General features: G+C 28.7%; 1 protein-coding gene across 1 annotated transcript; it reads right to left on the bottom strand.

Annotated features, from left to right (window-relative positions):
* Positions 1–7,607: 7,607 nt before the first annotated feature.
* Positions 7,608–11,447, bottom strand: LOC126682273 (auxin-responsive protein IAA26-like). Its single transcript, XM_050377882.2, has 6 exons — positions 11,165–11,447; positions 10,599–11,038; positions 9,479–9,762; positions 8,614–8,752; positions 8,009–8,073; positions 7,608–7,926 (listed from the first exon to the last, which is right to left on the bottom strand). Exons 2-6 carry the CDS (start codon positions 11,018–11,020, stop codon positions 7,886–7,888), a joined length of 951 nt encoding a protein of 316 aa, XP_050233839.1. The 5' UTR covers positions 11,021–11,038; positions 11,165–11,447; the 3' UTR covers positions 7,608–7,885.
* Between the last annotated feature and the right edge of the window lie 418 nt (positions 11,448–11,865).

Raw genomic sequence — 11,865 nt, 5'->3', positions numbered from 1 at the left:
AATATTTATTTCAAAACTAAAATAAAATAACCATCATTGGAGAAATAAAGAAATATCTAAAAAACTGTTTTTTTTTTCAAACACAAACTCAATGAAATTTGAATACGTTTTGTCAAACCTCAGTGGTAGACAGTCGTTTCTGTTAAACAATTTTCAAGAAAGATTGAAAGGCATGGATTGAACTTTCATACGACAAAATAATCCACACATGATCCATCATAATATAATGGTGGACCATTTTCCCTAAACCAATTAGGCTTTATGGGAATGGGATGAATACTACAAGGGTTTTTCAATTAAAATTTTCATTTTATAATTTTAAATATAATTATATGTAAAAATAAACTAAATCAAACCGAATTGAACTGAATAAAATATTTCGTTTGATGTTTTTGGTTAAATGAATACTAATATTCAACCGATTTTTTAGAATTTAAAGAACTAATTAAAATCAAATCAAATCAATTTTTTTTATCAAATTGAACTAAATTTGTAAATATGTTAAAAAAATTATATCAAACCGAATTGAATTAGTTTATTAAGTTGATTTTTTTTGTTTATCATTGAGTGTTTTTGTTCAATTAGTACCAGAACTTAACTAATATTTCTTGTACTTTCAAAGTGGATTCAAACTAATATACTATTAATTAAAAAATTACTCTCTCCATACATAATATTTATAGTTTTGAAAAAAATAGTTTATTTTATTTGTTCCATTAAAATATTGAAAGAGTATTCATTATTATTTTTCTTTAAATTTAACCTATCTTAATAAAATTAAAAATTGTTATACAAGTAGTAACTAATATGGATAATTTAATAATAGTGTTTATAAACTAAGATTTAATCTATGAAAAATAACCCAAAATAATAAATATTATAAATCGAAAGGAGTATAATATTCAATCAAATCGAACTGAATATATTAGATCGAGTTAATTATAGGTTTTAAATCAATTTTTCCACACTTCTAAATACTACCTTCACTCCCTAAACATGCTAGTAAATTATAAAGAACACTTAATATTTTGTTGGACTTCAAAAGTAGAAAAGCTATTTATTAATAAGTGTTCGTCCCATGCGACGATTATACCACGTCATTTTTTCAACAAACCAATGAGCATTTGAGATAGAGAATTTTTAATTCTTGTTTATTTTTCTATCATTGAATATTATCATATGGCTAATGCCTCATTAGTTTGTTGCATGAATGACGTGGCACAGCTATTGTTGTATAATTATTCCTTATCAATTTGTTGTTAATATGAATGTAGGATTAGAACAAAACTAATGGTGTTGTTTTTAGCTAGGGTGTGCATTCAGCGTAAACCGAACTGAATTCAAATGAAAGTTAGTATTTTTTATAATATCAAATAGAATAGAATTTGTCACTTTGATTTAGTTTTCAATCTATTTTGATTATTATACACCTCTCTAATTATGACATTATAAACCTAGTCGGATATGCGAAAATTTAAAAATATTTTTTTTGAAAAAATAATATGCATTTTTTACGTCGGTTAATTTTTTATATTTTATCTTACAAAAAGTTGAAGGTCCAATTTTCCTATAATTAGAAAATGATTTTCTTTATAAACTTTAGAAAAGTTTTACTTTTTTAATTAAATTAATATTAACAATAATAAAATAAATAAAAATTATTTTCATTTTAGTTAATGATATTGTTGTTATCTTTAATATTTAATAAATTAAAAATGAAATAATTTTTTTAAGAGTTAGCAAAAAAATTAATAAAATTACAAATTATATATTAGATATAACCTTTTAAATAATTAACTCTTCGATGTACAGTTTTAACTAAACGAGGCCTACCGATGAGTTATAATTTAAATGATATAAGTACCAGACAACATTCTATTAAAACCGTGAATTTAATTTTGCCCACACATTTTTCCTCTTTAATTATTAAAAAAATAAGTGAGGGATACATAGTATATATATAATGTATGGCTCCATTAAAGCTCCCTTTTCCCATTCACTCCAAATTTCTTTAGTTTGCATTCCAATGATTCCCTATTCTGTTTAACCTGGCCGCGGCACCACCTCCAACTCCGGCAAAGCTAACGGTGGCGCGTGTCAGCCTCTCTACCAGTTTTGGGCTATGCTTAAGGTGTATATGTCCACATGGGCACACAGGGTGAAGCCAGGCAAAGGACAAGCCATGTTTAATCCAGCTAAGTGATGTTTAATTAATTATATAAATATGTGTAAGTATGCATCAATTAATTCCGTTAGTATTTGTATTTCGTCTTTTCTATGATCATTTTTATGTTTCTTTCTTTAAAATATTTTTGGCTTAGTATCAGTTTAGTAACTAATTAAAGATTGTAAGCTTTAGTTGATAATATGTACTATGTAAAATTTTCCTTTTTTTAATTAGACCTTTAACTATTAATTCATTCATCTAATTAAGTATTTAAGTTTGGTGTCCTTCAGATTTTATTAATCATGTATTATCTTCAGATTTGAATTAATGAAGATTATCATTTAGTTTAAAAGAAGAGAGAGTTTAGTATGCACATTACAACTAAGATATTTAAAAAAAAAATTGCATGATGTATCAAAATATTGTCTCTCGTTTTGTTGCAAATGAGGGAAAATTAGGGTTTCATTAAATTCATGAAATGGAATAGATCAGAAATAAAATACTTTTTCTTAATTCTTATGGAATACAAAGGAAGTGAATAGTGATATAACTGCTTTATTAAGGCAGTTTTTCTTTTTAAAAATTGTAATAGAAGTTTAACTTATTCCGGATTGGATTTTTTCAGAAATTCGGATTGTATTTTATTTTCGAATTTATAATTTTTGGCCAGCTGTCAAGACTGTAGTTTCTAGTGTGTCATCCTATGTGTACTATTTCTTGTGCGAAGCTTTGTTAGTTTTGGTTTCGCCACTTCTTGTGTCTTTTTATAAAATTTTGATTTATAAAAAAAATGATTCTTTTGTTAGAATGTATGTGATAACAATGTTTATTAATTTTAGCACTTTTATATATTGAAATAAATCTATATCTTTATGGTTTATAACAATTTTAATTAGAGTTTTCAATTTTTTAGTAATGTTCTAATTTTAATATTTCGTTGCTATTTTAGTCATGTTTTTGTCAATCTATTTAATTTTTTCACTCTTTCATCTTAATACAATATCTATTTAGTTTTATTCAACTTTTCTTATTATTTATAGTTTGAAACTCATTTTTTTATTGGGTTAATGTCAAAAAAAAATCACGAACTTTACACGTTTTCTCATTTTAATCACGCAGTTTAAATTTTCTCATTTTCATACCCGAACTACCATTTTTTTTCTCAAATTCATGCATGCTGCTGAGGTGGCACTCATAGTGTAAAATGACCTCCACCTCAACGAATTACACCAATGAAGCCGTGACACCTCATGGTCGAGGTTTGAGAATTATTAATTTAGAATTGGAATTAAAGTATGAGTTGTCGGTCTAAAATTCAAGTTTTGGATTGGGATTGACGCAAGGGTGAGGCAGCGGCGGACCTAGACAAAAAAATTTGAGGGGCCAATTTATGGTTAAATTACTATATATAATTTTTAAATATAATTAATATAATAAAAAATTAAATAAGTCGTATTGAATATGAACAAAATGAGCCAAATCCGAATTAGGTTAAGTTTGAATGAGCTTGAGTTCTCAAATTTGACTTAGACTCGAGCCCAATGAAAAATAAAAATGTATATCAAATTTGATATATTTTAATATTTAACAAAATTTAATTATTTTAAGCAAAATAATCCTGAATTTGAAGTTATAATAGATTAATATAGCAGAAAGTAACTTATTATTTTATATGTGTAAGGCTCGTTAGTCTCACAAGTCGTTTTAATTGATATTCGTGTTCGGCTAAAGGTAAAGTTCAAATAGTTCAAACTTGAATTTAAATCTTTTGAGTCAATTCGGAATTTTCTAGTCAATCTTAAATAACTCGCAACTAATTCATTTAAAAATTAAAAATCTTAAACATAAATTTGAAACATTAAAATAAATATGCTTGGTCTTAATCTTTGTTCATCTTCATAAATAAATAGATGTAGCATATATTATGGTCTTAACCATGGAGGGTATACATTAGTAAAATTTGTTTTGGGTTTTTGAGGGGGAAGTGGTCAGCCCTGGTTATGACTACGGTCCGTCTTTTGGGTTAGGGTTCGAGTCTAGAATCTAAAAGATCAAATTTAGGGTTGGTATTTGAGCATAGTATGAGATTTAAGATGAGAGTCGGGGATTCGGAGTTGAAGGTTCAAAATTGATTGTTAGGGTTCAAGATTAGGATTGAAGTCAAAGATAAGAAGTTCTAGATAGATTTAAAGTTTAGGATTAAAATATTAGGTAATATATCAGGGCGTACATTTGGTACAAATCGAGCTTTTTAAAAAAAAAAAGCAACCGAACACAAATAATAATGTTAAAATATTTTAACTATATCTAAATTGAGTCAGCCAAATCAAGATATTATTATATTTGCAAGGAAAACAAACTATTTTTTTCTACTTTCAAAACCAAATAAAACTACAAAAAAGTTTCTTATATTTTAAAACCAAACTTCGATTTAGCTTGTTGTTAGTTGTGGTAGAGTTGCGGGGTTTGAATTCCAAAATTACAGTTTCAAGGGTATTCAGATGTACCACTAGTGTATCCCACAGTCACTCTCTCAAACTCTGAAAAGCCAAATTGGAATGAGTGTGGGCTAGAGGTTTGTAGATTATGGGCTTAAAATAAAATAAATTGATAAGAACAGAACGGGTTGATCCAAAATCAGCCTTAATAATTAAGTCCAAGTTGCCAGTGTTTGTACAGTAGCATGTTTGGTAATATAAGAAAATTTAACCAACCGGATTCGTCCAAGTGGTAAGCGGTTTGACATTGTTTAAGTAAGATCTCGGGTTCGAATTTTATGAATACAGAAAATCTCCGCTACATACTCACCCATTATGCCAGGTGCGCGACGCGGGTTGGATCCGAATTAGTTAGGGTGAAACCCTGTAAACCGGATGGACAACAAAAAAATATAATTTTTTTTAAATAAAATATGTTATTTTATTTGATTTTCTGATATTATTTTAAAATTATTAAAATATAGTGTTAGATAAATAAATATTTTAATTTAAACTGAAATAACTATTAACTATGTATCGTTCAAAATAAAGTGACAGAATTCTATTTAAAAATAAAATGACTAAAAATCCATTTCCACCTCATACTAAATATACCAACACGAGGGGAAAGGCTAAGATAATTTTTTTAATTCATTTTAAATTATCTTCTTTCATATAAAATAATAAAAATTATCTTTTATTCATTCTCTCTATTGAGGTTGTATCTGTTTTCCCTAGTAATGGTTACTAATTTTTGTTATAAATAATTACTACATCACAGAGAGATACCTAGTACACGAATGACGTGATAAACTAAATCTACATAAAAATCTCTCCTACATCTCAATTGATGAAACAAACATAGAAGTATAAGATATTAAATCTTTAGTGTAAAACTTTGTTTTTATTTTAAGATTTGATTGTTAAGAATTTCATTTATTTATTTGAATTTTATGAACATAACAGTTTTAATTTATTAAAAAATAACAAAAAAAATATTTATTTATACTATATATAAAAGCACGGATTTATTTATACTATATAAATAAAAATTTATTTATTTATACTAAAATATATATATATATATATATATATATATATATATATATATATATATATATATATATATATTATCATTATTATTGTTTTAAAAAATATATAATTTAATGGAGCATTCACATTAAGTTTGAATTCAAATGAGTCCAAGTACCCTCATAAATTTTTAATTTGTATAAATTACTTATCTAAATTAAAAAAATTATTATTGTATTTAAAACTATTAATAATAAGATAATAGCAAAGTTATAAGTATATATTAATTATACTGCTATTATTATTATGTTTTCTAACGTCATTGCACAAGGAACTATTTCTTTATTAGCACTTTCACAGTTTATCAACCATGAGCGGGGACAAAACAATTGATAATTCCTTAATATACTACAATTTCTTTAATTGAAGAAGCCTTGTATTAGCATAAAATTGGAGAATTTTTCAAATTCTAAGTTAAAACGATTTTGAAAGTTTTTACTACAAACGAAAAAATTTAAAAGATCGAGTATTTTTAGATTATTAAACGAAATGAGAATGACCCTTGTAAATCATAAAGTTAGAGTGTTTTAGATTATTAAACTAGTGAGAATGACCCTTGTTAATCATATATACACCCTTTTTTTTCTTTTCAAATTCTAGATATGGCCTTCAAGTTAGGCAGCTCTCAATGAAAGAGACCCTTCAAAGCTCCCCAAAACAAACTTGTGTCCCATTCATGTTTCATTGCCCCAAGGTACATTGAACACTTGACAAACATTAAACCAAGAAAAGAATCAAAAACTTTTAGAAAATATTAAAATTAAGATTTCCGTATAGATTGTGAACAATGCCCTCTTTAAATTACACGATCTACATTGTTCATTATAAAATAAACAGTGTAGATCAGAAAAATACAATTTTAAGCAAATTAATCTACATTGTTCATTTTATAATTAACCGTCTAGATCGTAAACATAACCTCTTTAAATTCATTTGAATTTGAGAAAATTCCCATTCAAAATATTGATGATCAATGGTACAAAATCTAGGTATATCAAAAAAAGTATTGCTGTAAGACCTAGCTAGGAGCATATCACTATCAAATGGTTCTTTTTATTTATAAGCATATTTTGGTCTACCTGTGTGAACTTAAAGAGCATAAAAGTTTCACACTTTCTCCCAGTGCCCCTTTTATTTTTCCAAAAAACACAATTTTCTATATAAAGTTTATTTTTATTTTTTTTAGCTACCTAGAAAATATTATAAATTGACTCACTTAATTTCAATAAATCCTAAATTTTACATATTATTTATAAAAAATAGTGCATTTTGCCCCTCTTAAATTTAATTTCTGGCTACGATACTGCTTTCTCCCCACCTGAGCCATAAAATCCCTTTTGAATAGTCTAGTTGTTCAAAAATTAATAGTTTTAAATCTAATATATTTATCTTCGCTATAATAGATATTTAACTAATAGTTTAACAATTCTTTAAAGTAAAAGAAAAAAAATCATTTTTCTACAACGAACGACAATCATAACATTTACATGATATTATTTCAACAAAGATCATTTTACCCCTTGTACTTGACACAAAAATCAAATAAGATCAATCTCGTAGCTTTGGATAAAAAGACCCTGAAAATTATGTTATGTTTTAACTCCAATTTACATGTAATGGATAAAACGAGTCAACAATGTCAATTTTAAAAGTATTTTTATCCAAAGCCACCATACCATGTTGGACTTATTTGATGTTTTGTGTCAAGTTTCAGGGGCAAATGAACCTTTGCTGAAATTTATTTTTTATGCTTTTAGGAAAGTTTTGAAGCTGCTAATGTGTAGTAGTGCAAGAATATATATAAGGTATTCCAAAAATAATAACAATAAAATGAAGTTTAGGACCTTCTACAACATAAAATTCTTGCAAAATTTACTCTTTAACCAAATTTCATTGCATTTGATACTTGACAATAAACAAAAGTTTTACAATAATAAAGCTCAAATCAAAGTTATTAGCATAACTCCACATTGCAATAGGATAAGAAAGTTAAATAAAAGAGGTTAAAGGTGCCAAAAACAGATATGCTAGACAATATATATACTGTGATTAGCAAGCAAATTTCCATCCAAAACATGAAGACAAAATGTCAACTTAATCCCAGAGAGCCTTTTCTTTTTGTTCTTCAAGATCAGAAAAATTATCTCTTTCATTTTATTGGTAACTTGTGAACTTGCTTACCGCTTCCGACTGAAAAAAACATAAACCAAACTACGCTTAGCGTCAAATAGCAGATGAAGCGGTAACTAAAACTAAGATTCTTATCACTTACGGCTCAATGCAGAAATTTCGGAGCTCTTCAATACGCGAAGCCTCTTCACCGTTGATACGAACATGCTGCATCGTAAGTTCAAAACATAACTCAGCATATAACAGAAATGGTAAAACGAAAAATGCTGAGATGGAAAACGGTTGTAGCACATTTCATATAAGAAAAGATAATAAATATAGAGTTTTGAAGCTTCACGAGTGTTTCAAAAAAACAGAAACAAACTGTCGAAATGTAAGACTCCGACAAATTTTCATGCGACATATCTCAGCATAATGTCATGGTATATCCAATAATATGCTTACATAAACATAGAGCCAAATGCAAGAATTTAGTCAAAAACAAGGTATGCTTTTGGATTAAATATTATTGTAATTGTTGCAAGGATCGATATTAGTAATAGATTAATCATTCCAACAACATTGATGACTTAACAGATGACATAAGGTTGTCTGATTAAGTATATAATACAGTTATTCCAAGTCACTAAACGACGCGATTAAGAGAATAAAATTGTGTTAATGCAATATTCCTAATCACCAATCATAAGAGTGGAGAATATAATAATTGAAAGAATAAGGAATAGATCCAGTGAAAAAGATGCTTACTGCCATGGGACATCCCCAACAAGCATCCTGTCTCCTTCATTATCCTCATAAACAAGAGTATATTCTCCGCTGCCATCTAAGACACCCGTAATCGCTTTCTCGTCCTCTTGCTTGCTGCCAGCAGACGAATCCCTTTGCGCTATGCATAAGAAAACAAGAGATGAACATAATAAGATAACGTTGTATTACTCTAACATGGTCCAAAAGAACACCATGTTTTAATATCATATTAGTACATTAATCAAATGGTACTTCCCACATGGCAACTAGATTTAGGCATAACACTCTTTTGGTCTCATTAGATTAAAGAATGTGTAATGGCTATGAGGCCGTGGACGAACCAAGAAACTATTTCAAAGGTGACAAATTTTCTAATTTAGTATATAATAAAAATTAAGGTGGTCAATATATATAAGAAATGACTCCTGTAATTTGGACTTATTAATATAATAACACTAATTTTTTTTTCAAAAGGTGGTCAATCAATCGCTGTTTTAACCGAGTGGAAGGGGCACACCGGAGACAACAGGCGATTAACAGCTAAAGAGTGGCCCCCTTTCTTGGTTCCACCCCTAGCTGGCAGTGTGTGTTAGTCTAATGATGCAAAATTAAAGAGTCTTGCTTGCTAGTTAACTCAATAATTGGTCACTAGCAACCTAAATTATTTTTTAGGTTGCACAGAAACGTAAACGCTGAAATGAAAAACAATAAAAATATATTTTTTTTATATAAGAACAATTTTAAATAGAAGTGTCGGATTTCCAAAAGAGTTCCCGGAAACGGCTAATAAAACACAAGACTCGACAAGTTTCAATGCAAATTATATTATCTCTAGTAACATTTTATAAATCATAAGAGAATAAACCTGCGAGTAGGTCTCGGAAGAGTTCATCAACAGCAACAGACAGTTTCTCATAACTGTCATAAGCTTTAAGATCTACTTTCCTTCCAATAGGAACACCATCCATGTTAATCTTAACAAACATGCCTTTTTTGCATGCTTCAACCGCATGTTTTTCACTATCAACCTTAGTTTTTAAACTTTCATTTTGAGGGTCAATAGCAGCTGATTTTGAAGAGCTGCTGGTTGCAAGATTCTTCCTGAACGATCTAATTGGTGGCCAACCCACAACCGGACCAGGAGCAGTTCTGCTTCAAAAAAACATCAAAAATTAGTAAATCATACCAACAAATCAAGAATCATCCAAAACCATGTAGCACGGACACTAATACGGAAAAACCAGATACTTCGACATAGACACAGTAAAACGATGCTATTTTAATGTTTTCGTGTTTTAAGCAACAAATTTACGCCAAGTTTCCGAATCGGAAAACGTTGATCGATAAAGTGTCCGTGCTATTTAGGCACAGTTAAGAGAAAAGAAAGGTGACAATAAATGCTAGATGCTATTTATAAACAGTAAACTAAAAACAAAGCATGTAGAAATATAATTATAGCATGAAAATAGAAGGTACAGAAACCCCAAAAACAAATCCATGTTTCAAGAAATACAAACACATAAAAGGAAATAATTCATATTTCAAGAAATCAAAAAAACTATCACAAATCAATAAACAAGCTGAAGGATATAAGATCTAAACAATCAAGAAAACATACAGGAACAGAAAAAGATCCTTATAAAAACACATCCATCATAGAAAAATATTAATGACCAGATATGGAAATAGTTCATATTTCAAGAAATCAAAAAACTATCACACAACAATAAAAAAACTAAAAGATACAAGATCAAATTATTCAAGAAAATCATACATGAACTTAGAAAAACTACTAGAAAAACATAACTTGAACATAAAAAGCAGCAGAAAAAAATACAAAACATAAGAACAAGAAAAAAACAACAAATAATGAAGGACCACAAACAGAACATTTCAAGGTGAACATGTGAGTGAATATCCTCTGTCAAAAAGTAAAAAAAATTAAAACACAAGACATAGAGAAGGTTAAAAGGAAAAAAAGGTACCTTTTCTGAGAAGTATTGGGCACAGCTGTATTTGCAGGGCTGTGCTGCAGCTCTACAGCTACTTTAGTGCAACAGGTTTGTGAGGATTCCTTCATAACAAGAGGCAAATTCTGAGCATTTTGGTTGAACCACACAGAAGAACCAAGAGACAGAAGCTGATGAGATTCTTCATGGCAATGGCTCTTAATTTCTCTACTGATGTCCATGTTATTATTGTTATTGCTCAGACACCATGCTTGAGTTTGAGTACCAGGTGGAGCGAGCCTTAGTTCAAGCTTCTTAATCTCTTCTGAAGAAGATGAACATGACGATGAAGAAGAAGATTTCTCGTAAATTCTGTCGACAAACCACTCTCTATCTCTCGAAATCAAGTCCAGTAACTGTGGACTTGTCTCAGTACTATTCTTCGAACTACCCTCCATTAATTTTGTGTTCTTGATCTTTTTAACACCAGAAAAAACAGAAATTCAAATCTTTTAACGTTAAAAAACACCAAAATCTAAACTCTTAAGTACCCAAAAACATGATCAAACTTGACAAGAAACACACAAGTTTAAAGCAAGTACCTTTTAAACTCAAATTCTTTAACCAACACTCAAGAACATGAATACCAACTAATCCAACGATCAAAAACAAGAACCCAGATTAAAATTTGCAATAGAACTTTCAAAGATCACAAATTTTTTTAGTGACACAAGCCGCACAAAAAGAGGTTAAAAAAACAAGAAATGAAATGTTTTGGGTGAGAGAGAAAAATTTGAGAGAGATATATAATAGAGGAGGGGTTAATAGTGACATGAGAAATGGATTTTGGGTTAGTGGGTTGGTTTAATTTTTTTTGGTTTTGGCACTATAAGAGGAGACATGAAAGAGAAAGAAGTGCTTTTTAAATTGAAATTTAAGGCTGTTTGAAGTGAAATAAAGAGTATTTTAAAAAAAAAATTACCAGAGAAAGGAGATTCCTTTTTCTCTATCTATCACTAAAATATTTGAAGAACACAAAAACAGAGACAAATTTAGAGGGAATTGCACGCAATCAAATTACAAATTGGAGAAAGGGGTTTAAAAGTTTTAGCAGAGAGTTAATCCAATCCCTCAACTTGTGACTCGTGATTAAGTAATATATTTTCAGTCATTTTAATCAATTAAGGACAATACTCTCTATTGTTAGATCAATTAAAGACAAAATTATATAATATAAACAAGTTCAGAGACAAAAATAAAGTGTGTGCAGTATTCGGATAAAACCGAATTAACTAACCGAACC

This window comes from Mercurialis annua, linkage group LG5 (genome assembly GCF_937616625.2).
Source record: "Mercurialis annua linkage group LG5, ddMerAnnu1.2, whole genome shotgun sequence".
NCBI lineage: Eukaryota > Viridiplantae > Streptophyta > Magnoliopsida > Malpighiales > Euphorbiaceae > Mercurialis > Mercurialis annua.
Note: the sequence above shows the minus strand (reverse complement) of the source record. Positions and strands in the feature narration are given on the sequence as shown.

Excerpts from the sequence above, each read along its gene's own strand:
- LOC126682273 (XM_050377882.2), bottom strand. The coding sequence starts at position 11,020 with ATGGAGGGTAGTTCGAAGAATAGTACTGAGACAAGTCCACAGTTACTG. Across the intron at positions 8,753-9,478 it reads CTTCCGAGACCTACTCGCAG|CGCAAAGGGATTCGTCTGCT; the intron begins GTTTATTCTCTT and ends TCTTATGCATAG. Across the intron at positions 8,074-8,613 it reads GTTGGGGATGTCCCATGGCA|CATGTTCGTATCAACGGTGA; the intron begins GTAAGCATCTTT and ends CTTACGATGCAG.